Source organism: Quercus robur, chromosome 9 (genome assembly GCF_932294415.1).
Source record: "Quercus robur chromosome 9, dhQueRobu3.1, whole genome shotgun sequence".
Taxonomy (NCBI): Eukaryota; Viridiplantae; Streptophyta; class Magnoliopsida; order Fagales; family Fagaceae; genus Quercus; species Quercus robur.
Genome location: NC_065542.1, coordinates 45,867,056 through 45,889,114, shown reverse-complemented (window position 1 = coordinate 45,889,114; position 22,059 = coordinate 45,867,056). Strand labels below are relative to the sequence as shown.

At 35.1% G+C, this 22,059-nt stretch overlaps 3 protein-coding genes across 3 annotated transcripts; all 3 read left to right on the top strand.

The window, feature by feature from the left end:
* Positions 1 to 573: 573 nt before the first annotated feature.
* On the top strand, positions 574 to 2,099 carry LOC126698680 (probable glutathione S-transferase). The gene is made up of 2 exons (XM_050396058.1): positions 574 to 916; positions 1,469 to 2,099. Exons 1-2 carry the CDS (start codon positions 608 to 610, stop codon positions 1,829 to 1,831), a joined length of 672 nt encoding a protein of 223 aa, XP_050252015.1. The 5' UTR covers positions 574 to 607; the 3' UTR covers positions 1,832 to 2,099.
* A 2,503-nt stretch (positions 2,100 to 4,602) lies between these two features.
* LOC126698681 (probable glutathione S-transferase) lies at positions 4,603 to 5,926 on the top strand. Its single transcript, XM_050396059.1, has 2 exons — positions 4,603 to 5,026; positions 5,399 to 5,926. The coding sequence occupies exons 1-2, from the start codon at positions 4,718 to 4,720 to the stop codon at positions 5,756 to 5,758; spliced, it is 669 nt and encodes a 222-aa protein (XP_050252016.1). The 5' UTR covers positions 4,603 to 4,717; the 3' UTR covers positions 5,759 to 5,926.
* Positions 5,927 to 8,172: 2,246 nt separating this feature from the next.
* LOC126698676 (probable glutathione S-transferase) lies at positions 8,173 to 9,930 on the top strand. The gene is made up of 2 exons (XM_050396055.1): positions 8,173 to 8,820; positions 9,385 to 9,930. Exons 1-2 carry the CDS (start codon positions 8,512 to 8,514, stop codon positions 9,742 to 9,744), a joined length of 669 nt encoding a protein of 222 aa, XP_050252012.1. The 5' UTR covers positions 8,173 to 8,511; the 3' UTR covers positions 9,745 to 9,930.
* The last annotated feature ends 12,129 nt before the right edge of the window (positions 9,931 to 22,059 follow it).

Below are 22,059 nucleotides of genomic sequence, written 5' to 3'. Positions count from 1 at the left end.
TTTGGTACGAAATAAAACCAACAAGATGGTTAATAAAATTCAACCTTACACTTCCAATTACAGTGCGTTCATGGAGTTGAAAGAAAGGTGAAGAGAAAGAGAAAGACGAAGAGGAAGATAATACAGTAATGACTAATGAGAGAGGTGTGAAAGAGAGAAAAATCTTACTGGTTCTCTATGTCATGTCAGACTTGATGGGTTCTACAGTTAATTACAATAATTTCATTCAACACTATTACTCAAAAACTGAAAACTACTCATGAGTAGTTTTCAAAATACAGTGTTTAAACACCTTAAATTAAGAACCGGAACTCAAACGCTCTTAATTAAACAACTTTATCAAACACTTCTTTTTTCTTTTCTTTTTTTGAGTACTACTATTTTTATTGTTTAAATACTAAAAACTACTTCCAAACAGCCCATACTTGTCTAAGTCTTTTTGTTAAAATATGGTAAAAAAAGAAGGCAACCAAAATTGAAAAACGGTCAAAAAAGAAGGCTACAAAATGGTCAAAAACTGAAGATAAGCCCCAAATTGTCACACAAAGACAAAATCATCTCTCTCAATATATGCACGAATTTGACAGGGTTAAAAAAATAAACGAAAATGGAAGAAGTTAAGTTATTTGGAGTTTGGCCGAGCCCATACAGTTACAGGGTGATATGGGCTCTGGAAGTCAAGGGTGTGAAGTACGAATATTTGAAAGAGGATTTAGCTAATAAGAGTGATTTGCTTTTACGATATAACCCAGTTCATCAGAAGGTCCCTGTGCTCGTTCACAATGAGAAACCAATTGCTGAGTCCACTGTCATACTTGAATATATTGAGGAGACATGGCCACATAACCCCTTGCTTCCTACTGACCCTCATGAGAGGGCCTTAGCAAGGTTCTGGATCAAGTTTCTAGACGACAAGGTAATTTCTTTGTATTCCAATAATCCAAGTCTTTATATGTTTTATAATTCAATTTGATCTAACACAGGTTCTAGAAATATCCAAACTCAAACACTTTACTCTTTGCAGTGTTTACTTCTTATCGGATTATCTTTTGAGCTAAAATTATAGACAATTTACCTATCTTGTGGCTAATTAGTGCATATGGTCAATAATATGCATTCAATTCAATTCCTAACTTCCAATTATTTATATATCAAAAAAAAAATTGTAACTGTTCTTTTCTTTATTGAGAGTGGAAATTGTAACTGTTCTAATTACTTATTCAGAAATATCTATTTAATTAATGATTTGAATAATTTCTTAATCAAACAACTGCTGCATAGTACCTGATTATAACAAGAGGGATGAAATAGTTGTTCAGCAATGATCTCACGATTCATTTTCGTTTCCAATAAAACAACAAGTAGCATTATTGTTTCTTCAACTAATAAAATTAGAAAACGAAAAACTAGATATATTAACATATTTCTTTTCCTAATTAGTAAGTGTTTCTTGAATCTTGTGATGCAGAGCCCCACACTCTTGCGGTTCTATTTAACTGTTGGAGAAGAACAAGAGAAGGCAACAAAAGAAGTAAGAGAACTGCTGAAAGTCATTGAAGAGCAAGGGCTTGGGGAGAAGAAATATTTTGGTGGCGACAAAATTGGATTGGCCGACTTAGTGTTTGGATTTATACCAGTTTGGCTGGGAGTACTTGAAGAATCAGCTGGTGTCAAAGTTATGAAACCTGATGACTTCCCTCGCTTGCAAGTATGGATTGAGAATTTTAGGGAAAACCCCGTAATCAAGGCCAACCTTCCTGATCCTCTTGAATTATTGGCCCATTCCAAGCAGAAAAGGGAGGTCCTTTTGGCATCAAAAATTGCAACTTAAAACTATAAGTACCTGTTTGGATTGCACTTAATTTGGCGTTTGCGTTTTTTTTTTTTTTTTTTTTTTTTTTCACGCATTAAGGTTGACTTTTCCACGGTGAATAGTACATTCATGCACTGTTCACGGATCCACAATTCCACTTTTCAACAACTTTTTTATTAAAAATGAGTCCCACAACACTATTCACACATTTAAAAATTATTTTGTTACAGTATTTTCAGTTTCAGCAAAAATAAGCTTAATCCAAACAGACCCTAAATCTCTCTAATGCGGTCTTAATAATATATTATTATTTCGTCATGCCTTGCAATAATTATTTTTAACTTAACGTAGGCAACATGGGCATTTATATTTTGTATTTTTCTTTTATGAAATAATATTTTGTATGCGTCAAATACCAAATTAGTTAGAATACAATAAAGGTTAGAGAATGAAGCAGATAGTCTCATTATTGGTTTGTCATCATTATTTCATGTGCACAGGATTTATTATATCAGTGTGGGTCGAGAACTAGTTTCCCTATATGAAATTGTGTTAGTCTTCCATGGGTTATGAACTTATGATTTTGAGTAACAATTTATAAAAAGTAGTAGGTGTTGGTTCCAACTACCAACTCTCACTCTAAACTACTGCATTCTCCCCATCAAGTAGGATTTAGGATAAGAGTAGTTAAGGCCATGGGACGGGTTTGGATTGGCCCAACCCAAACCCAAATCTGACACCCTATATTTGAAACTTGAATACCCACCCAACCTATTCTTCCTTCTCAACATAAATTCTTAAAAGAAAAGTTTTGAATCCTTCTCAATCTCAATTCTCAATTAGTAGACTCATGACTTTGACATTTGATAAAATGCAAAATGGCTCCTCGAGTTTGGCTTAATTTCAAATAGACCTCTTATACTTTCTATTTAATGCAAAATAGCTTTTGATGATGACTCTTTATCGCCAAATTAAGACACTAATTAGATTTTACTGTAGGTGGGGATCGAACCTCAAATCTTTTATTCGACAACAAGGGATTTTACTAGTTAAGCTAACTGAAACTCACATGTTCCTGAGATATTATTTTAGACAAAATGACTATTCTGTAAATTGTGATGGACTAAAAATGCATATGACTACTTTATTAGTATTTTTAATAAAATTTTAAATTAAAATTTACTAATTCTTTTTTTTCTCATTCATGAATCATAAATAACAATATTGGTAGACCGGTGTTCAATGCATTGATTGCAATTTAGATATGACTTGTATCCAATTTTGAAGCCAATTTTAAAAACATGTTAGTCTTGTATCCTTTTTAGATCTAGTGAACTGTAGTGCACTGAGCAAAAACTTTATCCTTGCTAGACCTTGTAATAGTAGTACGAAACAAACATTTTTCTTAAATGTTAAATTTAAAAAATAAATAAAATAAAAAAGAACTACTTATGCAAAAACCAAATGGCAAAACAAATTATCGAGAAATAGAATGAAAAAAAAAAAAAAAAATTATTTAAGAGAGATCAAGAAGTGGAGATGAGCCCGGATGCAATGTAACAAACTTGAATCTGCATGTTGTTCCAAGATTGAATAGAAGTTCTTGAGCGCCTTTCGCCACATTATCAACCAAATAGCAACAAATGTACTAGTTTGAACTCGAAGGCATGTTGTGCCCATTTAAGTTATTGGGCTTGTTTTTGGGCCAAGCAGATTGGTTTTAGCCCATTGGGCTGGTATACATGCCGCCTGAATTCAAGTACCCTTTTTTCTTTTTCTTTTTTCTTTTTGAAAAAACTGAATTCAAGTACCTTGTTCAGAAAACCAAAATACTAATTTCCAAGAAAATAGAACAGAATAAATAAATGAAAACAATTTTTTTGATTTAAGCTCGAATTTTCTATTGTCGTCTCACTTAGCTGTTGGATCCCTCTTCCAAAAATCTCAAGTTATAAATTAAAAAAAAAAAAAAAAACTTTTTTAATTGATAGGATCTATATCTTACATGGTTGCTTCTTATGCACTATGAAATTAATGCATTTAAAGACAGTTTATTACCACGGCACATTCTTGGCGTGATGGTTACTTCACAATTATAAGTATTTGTGAAGTGTGGGGGGGCTGAACAAGAGTTACGGTTCAAGTCTCCAATCTCCAAGAGGGAGCTTCACACACATATGTACTTAGATTAGACTAAAGTAAATTTTCTATCTTGTATAAAAAAAAATACAATTTATTTAATAATTTATCTATAAAATGTGGAACAAAAAATTAAAAATTAGCTTATTTTTTAAAAACTAAAGTTAGATCTTTGAAAAAAGTTGAAACAAACAAACAAAAAGCTAAAAGTTGTAATAATAAACACTAAGGGTCCGTTTGGATACAATTTATTTTTACCGAAACTGAAAACATTGTAGCAAAATAATTTTTAAATGTGTAAATAGTACTGTGGGACCCATTTTTAATATTTTTTTTTTCCTGATAAACAGTGCACAAATAGTAATGAACAATGCACAAACATTGCATGAATAATGCACTGTCTCCTAAAAGCTGTTGCGCGTAAATAAATAAATAAAGGGAAAACGCAAACGTGAAAGCAGCTCAAAACGTGGATCCAAACACCTACAAGCAGCCATTTAATGTATCAAGTCAATGAAGGAAAGGGGGGAGGATATATTTTTTTGTATTTGATTAACATACATGATCAAATATATCTGTTTACACCATATTTAAACCTATCTAAGTGGAGTCAAACATGGCAACTACTTTAATAAAAACAAATTTTATCCTAATCTTTTGAATTTAAAGCCTAAAATTTAAAAAGACCAAGAAGACCAATCCATTTTGGTCAAGTATATGAACTTATTAGCTGGTTAGAAAGAAGAGCATATATAACTTAACAAAATGGAAGAAGTGAAGCTACTGGGAGCTTGGCCTAGTAGTTACTGCTATAGAGTCATATGGGCATTGAAATTCAAGGGTGTGAAATATGAATATGTAGAGGAGGATCTTTCCAACAAGAGTGATCTTCTTTTACGGTACAACCCAGTTCACAAGAAGGTTCCGGTGCTCATCCATCGCGGAAAACCAGTTGCTGAGACAAGTGTTATTCTTGAGTACATTGAGGAGATTTGGCCACAAAATCCCTTGCTACCGAATGACCCTTTTGAGAAGGCCTTGGCTCGATTTTGGATAAAGTTTGAAGATGACAAGGTAACGCATTTCTTTTTTCCAAGGAAAAAATAGTTTCCATTATAATATCTTTATCTATATGCTTACCAATTTCCAATTGAAGAATGAAATTCTCAAATTTACGCAATTTTCTTCCCCTTTATTTCAAATTTCTCAAGAAATTTTCAAATGCTTATTACGAAGTTCACTGTTTATGATTATAAACCAATGTTTTCTTGGCCATTTGGTGTAAAGCTTTATTAAACCTCTCTTTTTTAAATACAAATTTTTTATTTTATTTTAAAAAGTTTATTTTCAAAATTTTTTTTAAGAAAATTTGAGAACCCATATGAATTCTTCCGACCTCAAGACTAGAACAGTTGATTAAGATAACCACATATTTGGGTTCCATAGAGCCCAGCCTTTTTTGCTTTCTTTCGTGGTGTAGGGGAAGAACAAGAGAAGGCAACAAAAGAAGCCAAACAACTGTTGAAAATAATAGAAGATCATGGCCTTGGGGAGAAGAAATTTTTTGGAGGCAATAAGATTGGATTGGCAGACTTGGCCTTTGGATGGTTGTCTGCCTGGCTTGAAGTCATGGAAGAAGTAGTTGGTGTAAAACTGATGGAAGCTAATAGCTTCCCACGCTTAGAAGCTTGGACTAAAAGCTTCAAGGAAGACTCCATGATCAAAGAGAACCTTCCTGACCGCGATGAAATGTTGACATATTTCAAAAGCCTAAGGGAAAAGTTTATTGCATCAGCAACAACATAAATATAGATTCATAAATATAAATAAGGATCATAAATGTGGCATGCACAACTTGTTCTTTATGTCTCATTGTTGGAAAATTACTACATGAATCTTAGTTCAACATGCATAACAAACAAGAAGTGATGTCTATGTGGGAATAAATCAATTTCGGACTCCTCATTGCTTGGATATTTTTTGTATTATCTCTTGGATTCTTGGGACTTTGAAGTGTAAACCTTGCCTCGTACAGAGCCGGTTGGAGCTATAGGCCACTTAGGCAGTGGCCTAAGGCCCCCACTGATAAAGAGGCCCCCAAATAGTAAGAATATATTATATAATGTCCCATCAAAAAATTGTATAGTTTGGAAAAAAATTGTCTTAATCCTGAATATTTTCTCACACATGAAACTTATTCTGATATTGATGGTTTAGATTTATTTTCAGAACTAAAAGTTTTAAAAGAAGTTTTGCAAATAAATGAAAACTCTCCAATTAATGTACTAAATTATATAAAGAGGCTAGAATATTTTCCAAATGCATGTATTGCTTTCAGAATATTACTAACTATACCTGTTACAATTACTTCCGCATAAATAAGTTTTTCAAAATTAAAATTAATAAAATCCTATTTAAGATCAACTATGTCACAAGAAAGATTAAGTGGATTAGCCATATTACCAATTGAAAAGGAAATGTTAGCGGAACTTGAATGCAAAAATTTAATTAGTAATTTTGCCTTTCAAAAAGTAAGAAAAATAAATTTTAATTAAAAAAATATATGAATTTATAATTAAATATAATAAAATGCTCCATTTAAAGATTTCACCTAGGGTCCCCAAATTCATTGAGCCGGCCCTGGCCTCGTATACTCTTGCTTAGTTTCCAACTTCAGCATATTCATAACTAATTTGAAAGTTAAAAGAGTAATATAAATACAGTGGTTTTAGCAGGCCAGCAGCGTATATTATAATTCATGCATGCTTGGTAGATGAACAAGGAGAGACAAATCATAATCAGTTATGAAAAATTGATTTCTTACTTATATCATAAGATAGGCCATCTGTCCTAAAAGGGTCTATAGTGGCGTTTTACAAACGCCACTACAGGTTCTTAAAGAATTTTTTTTAAAAAAAGTAATCTAATTCCTAAAACATACGGTTAGGAAAAAAAGAAAAAGAAAAAATAATAGTGCCATATTTCTAGAATATTCAGTGACATATTTCAGAATATTCCGTAAAAAAAAAAAAAAAACCAAAATTTTTTTAAAAACGTCATTATAAACCCCAGCCAAAAATAAAAATAAAAAAAGGGTAAAAAAAAGTTAAATAAAGGACATTTGCAAACGCCAAGGTCCAAAAAAATAAATCAACCCCCCTCTCACGCTTTCCCACCTGCCCCCATTATCTTAATTCAAAATTCGAAACCCTCCTAATCTCATCTACCCCCACTCACCTTATTAATCCTCTCTCTCCACGTCTTGCTTCTCCAGACACAAATGAGCATTATATATTAAAAATTAGGGACTACTATAATCATACATTATTGACGTGATGATTATTTTACAAGTATAATATTCTTGTGAGATAGGGATAAGGATCGAAATTCAAGTCTTTAGAAAGAAATTTTACACATATATACGTTTAGATTAAGTTAAAGTAGAATTTTTATCCTGTATAAAAATTAAATAAAAAAGTGTAAAATATACTTTGGACTCTGAATTTTTATGTTTTTTTTTTTTTTTTTTAGAATGAAACTTTTTATGTTGTCATAGAAAGAGCCCATATACTTTTTTTTTTTTTTTTTATCACCAATAATTAGTACATAAAGATATTGTAGTAAAAATAGACCCCTTCTTTTAAAATTCCGTCAAATTGTAAATGGAAATGTGACGTGACTATGCATAATTAATGTACAAAGACTACCTCTTGAAATTTTATGCTGTGCAGTAGGATTGCGTCAAGTCTTTTTTTCGGCCAATTTTCCTTTAGCAAATTGACGAATTTTTAACAAAAGATTTTTTTTTTCTTTATTTGGCTATAGTATCAATTTTTTTATTTTTTTATTTTGAGAATGACTATAGTATCAAGTTTATGCACTGAATTAGCAGGAAAAAAAAGTTAAAAGAGGATTTGAAGTTTGAACCCAGTTTTCCTAATAAAAGAGAACATGTTACACCACCGAGTTAAGCCTCTTTGATCACTGATCAAAGTTAATTTAATTCACTTATATGCTCTCTCCACCTCCTAGTCCCACTTTGGGGCGATAGAAAGAAAATAATTTCTTTAAAAAAATAATAATAATAAATAAAATAAAATAAAATCTTAACAAAGGGGTCTGACAATCTCACATGGAAAAAGAGCCCATAATGTTAATAAAATAAAAATAAAATGATTTTTATTTTTATTTTTTAAAAGCCAATAATTACCCATTGACCTAAGGCTTGAGCCACATGGTCCACATTATCAACTTCCCTTTACTATACAATTCAAGTAGATAAAGCCTCCCTTCCCCCCACATAATTTATCTAGTTAAAGCTAATTAATTTTTGCAGAATAAAGATTGAATTACATTGAACCTGGCCTTAGTCAATAATTAATAGCCAATAAAAAAATATAAGTAAAATGTCTTCTAATTGTCCAAATTGTATATGCTTGTAGCTGAAGCAAGGGAATCAATTTGACTCTCCTAGGTGTGTATATATATATTTTTTATGAACACTGCCCTAGGTATATATGAACTCACCAACGTAGGAAGAAAATTAAGAAAATCTATCTATGGAAGAAGTAAAGCTACTAGGATTCTGGCCAAGTCCATATGTTCATCGAGTTATATGGGCACTGAAACTCAAGGGTATCAAATATGAACATGTAGAAGATGATATATTCAACAAGAGTGATATGCTTTTGAAGTACAACCCTGTCCATAAGAAGGTTCCTGTGCTTGTTCATGGTGGGAAACCCATCGCAGAATCCATTGTCATCCTCGAGTACATTGATGAGACTTGGCCACAGAACCCCTTGCTTCCAGATGATCCTCACGAGAGAGCTGTAGCTCGGTTTTGGGCAAAGTTTGGAGAGGATAAGGTAATTATGCATCACTAATTCATTATTATGTTTAATCTTGCATTGCATAAAATCAAAACAACAACCTTTTTATTTTTTATTTTTTGATATAATTTCACCAACAACTTTGTTCTTCTTAATTGTTAGTTTTTTTTTTTTTTTTTAACTTACATTTATACATGTAAAAGTTTAAAAGTATTTGCTTGATTTGTAAATGTCAATTAACTAAAGATGAAAAAAAATAAGAGGAGAATAAAAAAGGGTGATTGTCTTTTCTTTTTCTTTTTGGTATATTTGATTTTTTATTTGTTTATATAGACATGATATGATAGGATTTAAATTTTTAGTATCAATTCTATAATAATTTTTAGACATTGATTTTTAGCACATATAGACAGGATTCAAACCTAAATTTCTTATTAAAAGAAAAAATATTTTACTATTGAATTAACCAGAACTCACATAAATTTGATTAATCTAACTATTATAAACTGAACAAAAACAAACTTTGAACATTTTTTCTAGACTTAGATAATAATATGGAGATGTTACCCGCTCTAATTGGATAATTTTTGAGTGATTTAGAGCAACAAATTGTTTGGCTTCTTTATAACTGGTGGACAAGAACAAGTGAAAGCAACAGAAGAAGTGAAAGAACTTCTGGGAATCCTAGAAGAGCATGGTCTTGGAGAGAAGAAGTTTTTTGGTGGCAGTGACATAGGACTGGCTGACTTAGCCTTTGGATGGATAGCGTGCTTGCTGGAAATCCTTCAAGAAGCAGCTGGGGTCAAAGTAATGGAAGCTGATAGCTTCCCTCGCTTACAGGCATGGATCAAAAACTTCAATGAAATTCCAGCCATTAAAGAAAGCCTTCGCGATCGCAATGAGCTGTTGACATATTTCAAATGGCGAAGAGAACACTTGATGTCCTCAGCAGCATCATAAACATATTAAACACTACTAGCATCAGCTTGGTCTGCAATTCAACAGCTTGTGTGCTCTCATTCTCTGAATCTAAATCTCAAGATATGTTATTCTACAAATAAGTTTGTGTGTCTGAGTGCGGAAGACATGGCAGTGTGACTGGTAATTTACTAGATGTATAATGCTACAAGTAGAGGCTTGCAATTATTGATTTTTTTTTTTCAATTTGAAAGTAATAAAATTCAACCTATTTTCCTTCATAAAATTCAACTAGTCTAGATTCTAGAAACACATCTCACCCTTGGTCACTTCCAGTAGAGGCTCCAGGTCTCCTAGCGCATTTACGTTACAGAAATGACCTCAGGAATGCCACTGCTCGAAAGTTTTATCACTCAAAAAAATATAAATAAAAAACCTTACATGACATGAATATTCCGATTTATTTTGAGTACTAACATCTTCCTCCCTCAATTAAAGATCTAGAAGGAAAAAAAAAAAAAAAAAAAAATTAGATGACATGAATGTGTTGTGTTATATAGAAATCTACATACCTATATATAATATAAAAATGAAATGTTTAACTTTTTGTGGATCACTCCTTATTACGCTACATGACTTTATAAATTTATGCCTCGTATAGATTTAAAATACCGAACAATTATGCTTTTTCATTTTACTCGTTAAGTTTCAGTATCTACTCATCGTTTCACATAAGATGTATATATTAAAACAAAAAACTATAATTGAGAAGAAAAACATTGGTAAGGCATAATGAAAAAAATGAGAAATCTTATAAGAATAGTGATGATGCAAAAAATCACCTAGTTGAGGGCCTCGTCTCATTGGATGGATGGTCACGAGGTTGGTCGTGTCTCCGGTGAAAACCTGCAAGAAAGCTTGGGAAAGAAGTGTAATACATTAGTGTGGTGTTTGCCAAAAATACTCCGATGCTTAAGTCAAATAGGGAGAAAATGGTTAGAGAGAAAAATGACTTGGAGTGGTTTTTTGGTTAAGTATCTGTGTGTACCTTTGGATTATGTTGTTCCTTTATTTTATAGTTGTTTTCCTGTCTTTATGGATAATGAATCCCGGCATTTATGAGCAACAGCTAGTATGTCATCAATGGGAGCTCTAAAACACATAGCTCACTTGTTACCGTTGCTTCATCCATTACATTTCATCCTCAATGCACGCAATAAATGTGTAACGCTTGTTCGAGTCATCATTGACATGGAATGACAATCCCATGTTATTTTTTGACTCATCAAATAGTATTCATAAGACATATAAAGATATCGTTCAGTATTACTGTTGCTACTGTTGGTGTAGCTTAATTCTTGGATCTTTTCACTATTTAACAAAAAAACCGACTTGCAAATAGTAATTTTGGAGAACACGTATAGGTTTCTTGTGTTTCTAAGAAAGATGAAAGAGAAGAATTTGAGAAGAAGTTATCAAATGAAGAAATTGTTCAGTGTTATGAAATGGAGAACTCATACGTTTTTTGTGTTTTTAAGAAAGATAAAAGAGAAGAAGTTGAGAAAAAATTATCAAATGAATATGAACCACTATTTATACCCAAAGGATTATGACTCTTCAACAAATACATTTTCATTCAATAGGCATATTTTCAGTCAATAAGCACATTTTTGTTCAATAAGCAATTTTCACTCAATAGACGCATTTTCGATCAATAGACACTTTTTTGTTCAATAGGCACATTTTCGGCCAATAAGCACATTTTTTTTCAATAGCACCTTTTGGTATATCTAATTTAAATAGTTATGACCTATCAATTGGTACCTTTTGGTATATATATTACAACTTATCTTGTATATATCTATATATACAACACAAACTAAACTAGAGACGAAACATTATGTCTCTTAGTCCTTCCCACAAATGACTAATAAATAAATAAATAAACATTTTTTTTCCTTAAACAAATCCAGTAGCTATTCCTATGCATTGCATGGATTATCGACTAGTATATCTAAAAAGAGTAAACCTTCAGTCTGGATGTGGCGTAAATGGGCTAATATACACCACCAATTAAACACTGCCACGTCAGTCCTGTATTGAAAGAGTAATACACACTAGCGCACACAATCCCATCTCAATTAAACTCAAAATCCTCCCCATATGATGATATTCAGACCTAAAGAACAACTCCAACGCTTAAACCCAGAGTCAACTTCTTCCTCTCCTCTGAGCACCGGAGCTCCGCCGTTGGCACCGTCGTTGGCACCACCGCACACCTCGTCTCTGGAGCTGGCGCCACCGCACCTTGAAATTGCCATAATTGAGAGAAACAAAGTAAAAGGTTCATATAATTTTCAAGGCTGCACAACCTGTCTCACCAAATTCAATGGCTCCGTAGGTTCACTTGATAAAAATTTTGAAACAAACATTCAATTTCTGGTATTTAAGAAGCAATTTGTTTTGCATATATGAAAAAAAAAAAAAAAAAAAAAAAAAAAAAAAAAGAAGGAAGGAAGATTGATTTTAGGGTTTGAACCTACGACTTAAGAATCTAATCAAAACCCATGAAAATACCAAAAAAAAAAAAAATCAAAACCCCTGCCAAATCAACAAAACACATACCAATATAAACAGATTGATATCCAAAAAATTATCCCAAACCCATTAAATCACAAAATCCAAAGTTTGGGGAAATAGCAAATCATAAAAGAACACACCTTAGGTCCAGTGTGGCGGCGCTAGCTCCAGAGACGAGGTGTGCAGCGGCACCGGTGGCGGGGCTCCGGTGCTCAGAGGAGAGGAAGAAGTCATCTCTGGGTTTAGGCGTTGGAGGAGTTGTTCTCAGGTCTGAATCGTATGGAGAGGATTTTTACTTTAATTGAGATGGAATTGTGTGTGCTAGAGTGTATTGCTCTTTAAATAAAAGACTGACGTGGCAGTGTTTACTTGGTGGCGTAAATTAGCCCATTTACGCCACATCCGGACTGAAGGTTTACTCATCTAAAAACTAAAATTGACATTTGTTGTTACTACATTTTTGTTGAGCCACGTCAGCGGCCACTTCATCCACTTTCTTCCAACTCTTTCTCTCTTTCTCTTCTTATTAATTTTCTTAACATATTGTTACATTTTTCAAACACTTCTCCTTCCCCTTTACATTTTCATCTCCCCACTACTAATTACCTTAATTTCACTCCTTCTCTATCCTTATATCTTCATTTATTTTTTGCTCTTCTTATTCTTGTCCCCTTACTCTAAATTTTCAATTCTCTCTCTCATTTATGCATAGTTTTCCCACGCATAAAAAGTTATGTCTCTCTTTTTCTCTCAATTTGTTTTTCATTTTTTAGTGGATTTTTTTTTCTTTTCACGCATCTCTACTTTATGTCGATGAATTTTTGTATTCTTTAGAACTCTAATTTAGGTTGATTTGACTTTGTTTTGTAACTTTATGTAGTTATCTTTTTCTTTTCTTTGATTTCATAGATGACAACCTATTGTATGATAAAGATAGTATATAAGAATATAATATTATTCTATTATATAGCATAACTTGGATAATTTGTTATTTATTACTATATATTTTATTTGTACTCTTTTTATTCTCATCTTATTTTTTATAAATTGTTTATTCTCTCTCTCTCTCTTTTATTCTTTCTTGCAATTCTACTTTAGGTTGATGAATCATTGTGCTTTTTTAAAATCTATTTTGGGTTAATACGTTTTAATGTTGTATTTTTTTAGTTTTCCATAACAAGTAGTTTCTATCACTCTTATATTTTTGGTTTAATTTTTGTTTGAGTTAATACTTAGTTATTTTAGAAGTGAGAATTTGAATTTATATAAAATAAAATTAAAAACTATTGGCAATATAAATTTGAATGTGTCTTTCACTTATTTGAGTAATATTAAGTGCAATAAATAGGAGAAGGGAGAAGGGGAAGAAAGAGGAGAAGAAAGCTTAGCTTAGGCAAATAATGATGGTAAGAATGAGAGAATATAAGTATAAAGTTTTGAAATGTTTTTTTTTTTTTTTTTTTTTTTTTTTTTTTTTTTTTTTTTTAATGAAGAAAAAGAAAAGTTAGAGAATATAGAGTAAAGTATGTGTGAAAGTGCATTACTGGTATTATTGGAGGTATGTTAAAGCCAAAACTTAGGTGCAGGTGGTACCCGTTTGAGGGTGATGCAACAAGTCACGAGTGCGCATGGTACCCTTTTGACTAATGAATTATAAAATATACAAACTCAAACTCACAATTAACTCTAGGAATGGCAACGGGTCGGGTTCGAGCCAGGTTTTTGCATACCCGGACCCAACCAGCAGGCTAAGACCTGCGGCTCGAACCCGGCCCGTTTACTAAACGGATTTTTTTCCGAGGCCTAGACCCGCCCCCGCGGGGCCCCGTTAAGCCCAACCAGAAAGGAAGCTTTTTTAAAACAAGCCCCAAACTCAACATCAGACCTACAGCCAAACAACCAATCCCAAAAGTCCCTTCTTTTCAAATCTCCACAGCCACACCCAAATAAAAAAATAAAAAAATAAAAATCCCATTTTTCAATCCTCAAACCTAGAAATAACCAAACCAATGGAGGAGATTTCGAATCAAACAAAAAATAAATATAAAGAAGAAGATAAAAGTAGAAATGGAGAGAGAAGAAAGTCTTGGCCCTGAGTTGGAGATCAGAGAGAAAGAGCTTGAGGTCTTCGGCCTTGGGTTTTAGATCTAGAGATAGAGGGAAGAGTGCTTAGGTAACAAGCAGATCGCGACCCAAAACCAATTCAAGAGGAAAGTGCTTGAGAGTGAGTGAGTGACTGTGTGAGCTGTGTGAGCTGTGAGATTGAGTGTGAGTGACAGTCAGAGTGAGGCCGAGGAGTGACTCAGAGTGAGGCCAAGGCGTGGCTGCGTGCTCTTATGCATGGCTGCGTGCTCTTGTGCGTGGCTACGTGAGTGACAGAGAGATTGAGGGTTAGGGAGAGGTGGATGGGTACTAGGTTAGTGACTTAGGGTTTACAACTCCATATATATATTTATGAGATGGGTTCAAGTTACACCTGATGTAACTCTAAAAAGTTATACCTAGTGTAACTCTAAAAAGTTACACCTTTTCTAAACCATTGGATTTAAGTAGATCCAACGGTCAAAAAAGACACTCATTAATGGTAATATTTAAATTAGGATCTCATTAATTATCCTTTATTTATTACATTCCATACCTATCTCTAAACCTAAAAAAAAGGTATACGTCTCTCTCTCTTTCTCCTCCACTATACGTTCCTCTCTTTTTCTTTCTCCTCCACTACTCTTCCACCTCCATGGCCAAGTTGCCGGCAGAAAGAAAAAAAAAAGCCACAGCCGCTGGACGCACAATTGGAATTTCTGATCACCACACTTTCCTTGGGCCTTAGGTTTATTCAAAAGGAACTGATAATTTCACATATTTTGTAGCCTATAAGGCCCATACGCGACTGAACTAGTGCTACATATATGATTATTGGAATGTAAACTCGTCCACTACAAAATTTTGAAGATGATTAGTACTAATGCGAATACCGCAATACCAAGTTACTAACTAAATTGACTAACATATTGGTCCATAAAATTTTTCTCCTGCATGTGCTTTTGCTATGTTTCCTTTTGTAATTAAGCAAAATTGAAAAGAATATCCAGAGCCTAGACTAGTAGTTTTTGCTTGTTAGGTGACAGATCCACCAAGTCCTTTTCAGTGTAACGCTAAATTAAGTCGTTATTTGAGTTGTTATACTAGATATGTCACACTTTCCCAACCTTTTTTATTTTATTTTTTGGGTTGCTGAAGTCTGAATTCTGAACAAACAAATATAAGAACAAAAACCTTTTGGGGAATAATACATTTAATAATAAGGTTTAATTTTTTATTAGATGGACCATAAAATACATTTAATAATAAGGTTTTATTTTTTATTTGTTTATGTTGATGAGGCAAGGAGCATGCTGGTGAGATTGGAATTAAGAGAAAGGCAATGGAATTGATTTGGGGAAAATCGATGGAGGAGAAAGAGAGAGTAGAGAAAAACGTGAACTATGGAGGAGAGAGAGAGTAAAACGTAGACCATTTTTTTGGGTTTAGAGATAGGTATGGAATGCAATAAATAAGGGATAATTAATGAGATACTAATAAGAATATTAGTATTAATGAGTGTCTTTTTTGACCATTGGATCTACTTAAATCTAATGGTTTAGAAAAGGTGTAACTCTTTAGAGTTACACTAGGTGTAACTTGAACCTATATACATATATATATATATATATATATATATAAGGGGGGGGGGGTTTAGTAATTTCATAGTAACCGAGTCATATCCGGGTTGGATTTCAAGCCGGGTCTTAGGTTTTTTGATAAAACCCGGACCCGCTTCGGGTTTTTTTTTAAAAACCCATACCTGGCCTTATTCTTTATTGGGCTGAGCCGGGTATCCGCGGGTCGAATCTAAATTGCCATCCCTAATTAACTCAGTCTTTGCCCAATTCCAAAGGATTCTCCTCTTTTTGTCTCTGCACAAATGATATGATGATTGACTGCACAAATGAATTCATGTCCATCATCAAAAAGAGAAAGAGGGAGCAATTAAGACAAGTTGCACTAAAGTTTGATCTTAGCAAAACCTATGACAAATTAAGCTAGATAAATTTAATCAAAATAGTTCTATCCCATATGGGTTTTAGTCCGTTGCGGATACAAGCTAGTCATATAATGTGAATGCACATCCTTAGTCTCATTGTTTTTGTCCCAATTCATGTACCACAAGTGAAGTTATGACATGCGTCTCTTTATTTATTATTACTTTTTAATTCTAAACACTGCTACCTAACTTCTCTCTTATTGACCAACTGAACTTCACAACATCAACGTTACTTTAATTTGCGAAAGAAGTATGAAAACTAAAAAACGATATGACATATTCAGCAAACTAAAATAACGTTAACGTTTTGTTTTGTTTTTTTTTTTAAGAAAGAATAACGTTAACGTTAAGAAGTTTATTTAGTCAAAAAGAGAGACATTAGCTAGTAGTGTTAAGAATAAAAAATAATAATAATAAAGAGATTCATGTCCTAAGTTCACTAGTGGTACATGAATTAGAACAGGATCAATAGGACATAGGATACGCGTTCATGTAATGTGTATGAACTATTTTCTACGGTATCATAGTGAACAACACCTTATTTGTCTAAGGCAGGGTGATCTACTATTCTGATCCTTATTAATCCTTTGTACTAATGTGTTGTCCTATGCGTTGATGCACATGGAACAACAAAGGACATTGAGAGGGGCTAAATTGAGAGGGTGGGGGGGACCTCCCATTTCCCACCTCCTATTCATAGATAATATTTTTATGATTTTATCTTCTTCAAGAACAAAAATCAAATAGCGAAAAAACTACACAATTCGTTCAATTGCTATTGCCATATTTTCAACCTGTGTAAATGGAGCCAAGTCAGCATTAGTTTCCAATACCCAACTATGACAACCAAATATGGGTATATATAATAAGCTTAATCCTAAACTAATCATACATTAACTATGATTAATACACTTGTAGTACAAGTAGAAGATTTGACTTGTACACAAATTAGGATTGGGTTTGGGCTTAGGCTTGGGCTTGAGCTTATATTATTAGCTAATATCTATACCACTATTTAAGAGGCTGCACCTGTTTGGACTGGATTTTTTTTTTCCAAAATACCCCTATTTTCCTAAGTTTAAGTAAAGACAAAAGTAAATGATAATTTGGTAAAACTATGTCTTTTAACTCCCACTAAAACATTACCAACAAAATAGGACCACTTTTTGTTTTTTTGGGTGATAAATAGGATCACTCTCTTGGTTAAACGTTTTCAATTTTTTTAAAATAAAATTTGTTTTCCTTACTCCATGATTTCACGTTTGCTTTTTTTTTTTTTTCCCCAAATATCTTCTTATTTATTTATAAAAAAAAAAAAAAAAAAAAAAAAAAAAAAAAAAAAAAAAACTATTACTATAACCTCCCATCCATCTCTTTAAATTTAGCAAATTATTAACATATACCTCTCCTCTTTATCTCCAGTTACCACTTTTTTTTGTGTTAAATATTACCAATCTCTTCGTTAAACATTTTCAATTTTTTTTAATTGAATTTGTTTTCCTTACTCCATCATTTCACTAAGTTTGTTTTGTGTTTTGTGTTTTTTTTTTTTTTTTTTTCAAATATCTTCTTATTTATTTTTAATTTAAAGGGAAAAAAAAAACACTCCTATTAAAAAACTATATTACTATAACTTCCCATCCATCTCCTTAAATTTAGCAAATTATTAATGTAAGGACACAAAATCTTTAACGGCCCGACATCGACGTTGGGCTCGCACACAGAAAGTCCCTCACAATAATATTTGTAGAGAGTGGGCTTGAAAGGCCAGCGTTGGGGCACGGGGCGACATTTCGAGTCGGACTACAGGTGAACTGATATGAGATAGAGCTTTGGGCTGGATATTCAGGCCCATCAATCTTGTATCTAGGAGGATTTGGCTCCTCGGATCATGTCCGAGGAGCGTTGGCGCTGTCCCCGGTTACCCGTCGAAGGGTTTTTACGTGGTGTCCGGCGTGTATTATCCAGACATTCTCTTTCTTCAAGCCTTTTTCCAGAAGCTAGATGGAGACCTCCTTCTTGGTCACATAACATTCTCTTTTATACTCGCCTACGTTCGTTGTCCTTCGTCCACGTGTAGGGTCGATCTTTCCGGGGCAGATATCTGTCCCATCAGTCTAATCCCTGAGTTGTGGGAGATGGTCCATAAAGCCTAAAAATCCGGATCTGTTTGGGGCGGTGTCATGTCAATGAAGGGTATTAAGGACTATTTCCGTGAGATATTTTCTGATCTTTCAAGTCTGCCTGCATCCCATTTTCGTTAATGGGGTTCTGGGCTTTCCGAGGACGGAGCGGTCCTCGGACGTGCCCTTGAACCACATCGGGCTCACTGTTTTTGGGCTTGGGCCCTGGCCTCCTTTAGTTTGGGGGCTTGTGGACTCCCTATAAGCGAGCAAGCCGGGCCCATAGACTCTTGGCCCCCACAATAGCCCCTCGAAACCCTGCTGTCCAACGTCCTGGTTGGAGAGGTGGGTTTCGGTAATTGCGAGCTTTAATTGCGGCTCATTTAATTCGGCCCTTGATCCACGTTGGTGACTCTTCACCTCCACGAGGGCTGCGCCGGTCTACGAGCCGTTTTTCCTGGATTTACGTACGTTGCCGTTATGCCGCGTGGTTATCCGCAACGTGCCTTTAATCCCTTACCATTTACGAGACCTTCCAGATGTAACGGTTACTGATGGTGTGGGAGAGCGAAACGACGCGTCATACTCTGGATTTCCCTGAGGGTCCGAATGTGTCACATACCCTCTTCTTCGTCCCCTATATAAAGAGAGAAGACAGGGGGTGACCTTTTCATATCAGAATCCCTCATGTTCTTCCCAGAGTCCATTTCCTCCTTCCGGTTACGCCCACTTCTATAATACTTATTTCACAGTAATCCACCATGAACAAATCCCTCCTTTCCCAGAAACGCCATGTCCCAACAAAACTCGAGATGGCTCGGTCTGGGCAAGGATGGCGGAGGCTTAAGATTTGCCTCCCCATTCTTTTAGCCAAAATCCGAAGCAGGGATTCGTCACACCCCACTTCTGGTGTGACTGAGTCGAAAACTTCCCTTGTCATCTCCATCTGCTCTCTCACGAGCATACCTAATAAGGCTCCCCTTCTCCCTCTTTTGCTCCTTTTACTTTCTTTTCATTGCTTCACTCTTCTTCTCCTCCTTCCCACTCATGTCCTCCATCTTCTTTTTCCCTTGCATTCTTCAGTAACAAGAGCTTGCTGAAGTGCTTCCATGTCTTCCAATGCGTCTTCCTTCTCCTTCATTATTTTTGTATAAGGATCTTCTCCTGATATGAGCAGTACCGAGGCATAGATTTCAGAAAGACTTTGAAGGCGAACACAGAAGGCACCTGATGGTTTACTTATTTGTATTACGGATATTGTTACTGTTTTAACAGTTCATTTTTTGTATAGGCTTGTTTAAGCCCTTCTTTGTACGTTGTAACAAATTTTCATATTAATAAAAGTCAGTGTTACTTTATTTCTTATGTCTTGTTTATATATTTTAACAAGTGTGAAAGCGCTGCTCGGCATAATAATATAGCATTTCAATCAATAATAACTAAGGCTAAAGTAATCCTTGATAAAAAAAAAAATGCCACGATAACTTTAAAGAGATTACTATTCAACATAACAATCCGACCAGCGAAGAATGAGACTTATCTTAAAGTTAGCAGTGATGGGTGTTGAATGCTCGATAAGGTGTGAGAAGTATTTTTCCGAGGACATGTTACCCATCGGATGAATGGCCTCCTTAGGTTGACGATCATTAGGTTGCTCTGCCATCTCCATGACGCACTCAACATAACAATCCGACCAGCGAAGAATGAGACTTATCTTAAAGTTAGCAGTGATGGGTGTTGAATGCTCGATAAGGTGTGAGAAGTATTTTTCCGAGGACATGTTACCCATCGGATGAATGGCCTCCTTAGGTTGACGATCATTAGGTTGCTCTGCCATCTCCATGACGCACAAGCCCTAACCCTTTCCATTATTTAAGCCGAAAAATTTCTTCATTAAGGCAATTGATTTCCCAAGAAGCCTGAGTCCGAGGACTTTGCAAAACCTGAGCTTTGTTTAGGACTTATGCGTTTTATCTTATGCACTTGACTTTTCTCTTAGGCTTGAGTCCGAGACTTGGGTCTTTACCGGTACTAGGTTTTCCCTTTTAGCTTGGGTCCGAGGACCATGCAAGCCTTAGGTTCTGTCCCAGACCATCGTCTGCATTAGTACTTGGTTTTCCCTTTTAGCTTGAGTCCGAGGACCATGCAAGCCTTAGGTTCTGTCCAAGACCATCGTCTGCATTAGTACTTGGTTTTCCCTTTTAGCTTGAGTCCGAGGACCATGCAAGCCTTAGGTTCTGTCCAAGACCAATGTCTGCACCAGTACTTGGTTTTCCCTTTTAGCTTGAGTCCGAGGACCATGCAAGCCTTAGGTTCTGTCCAAGACCAATGTCTGCATCAGTACTTGGTTTTCCCTTTTAGCTTGAGTCCGAGGACCATGCAAGCCTTAGGTTCTGTCCAAGACCAATGTCTGCATCAGTACTTGGTTTTCCCTTTTAACTTGAGTCCGAGGACCATGCAAGCCTTAGGTGCCGAACAGGGTGTCCCTGGGCCTCCACGCAAAGCGGGCCTGGGCCGCGAATCCAATGGACCCGCAGATTGAGAGATATTTCTGCAGCCTCTGGCCATGCGGTATTTCACTGACGTCCCAAGGATCGAGGCGCGCCTTTACGAGGCCCCTCGAGTCTCTTAGTTGCAGTTGACGTTGGAAGTTGAGCCAAGACCACTTTGTCTGTAGTGCTCCTTGGGACGCCGCGTGAGTTGACTGACATCGTCTTGTCTTTTCAAATAAATAGGAGGGAGAAAAAGGTTGCTTTATATATACACCCCTTCTTTTAGCTTTCTCTTACATCACGCCTCCCATATCCGGAGTCCTCCTTTCTTGGCACAACATGTTGAAGGCGAGGGTTGGGAATAAAGAACTTCCTCCGCCGCGGAAGCGCCGTGTCTTCATGAGGCTTATAACAGCAAGGTATGGGCACAGGAAGCACAAGTTCAGGAGAGCACTCCATCTCCACCGAGAGGGAAAGAAATCTTCCCCTCTTTTAGTCAAAATCCGAAGCAGGTTCTGTCCATGCCAGAGTTTTGGTGCGGCAGAAGAAGGGTTTTCCTCCATCAGCGCCTCTGCTTTGCGGTGGGCGTATATTTAGAGAAAGCCCCACCACCTCCAACTCCCTACACCTTTTCTTCAACGGTGTCAGGTTCAAGTTGGGTCTCTTTGGCTGCCTGAATTATGGGCAGGCAAAGATGCGGGGAAAGAATAAGGTCTCGGAGCTGTAGCCAACCTCTCCTCCGACATACCTCCTCGGCTTTCTACAGCTTTCTTGTATTTTTCTTTTTCTTGCTTATGTAGTAGGCTTCGACGTAGGCTGATTTCAGCTTTTCCTTGTACACTATACTATCTCTTCTTCATGATAAGAATGGAAATTTCTTTACTTGTTTTGAGCACTGTTTCTTTGACCACACTGTTTCTTGAATGGGTGTGCCCTCTGTGTACGTTTCTTCAAGAGTACTTAGGGCCGTATGACTTGAAGCATAATTCAACTAACTCCAATTTATCGATCATACCAGGCATTACATTGATGATTCATAATAAATGAAACTTAAGAAAACTAACCGAGATATCAGTTG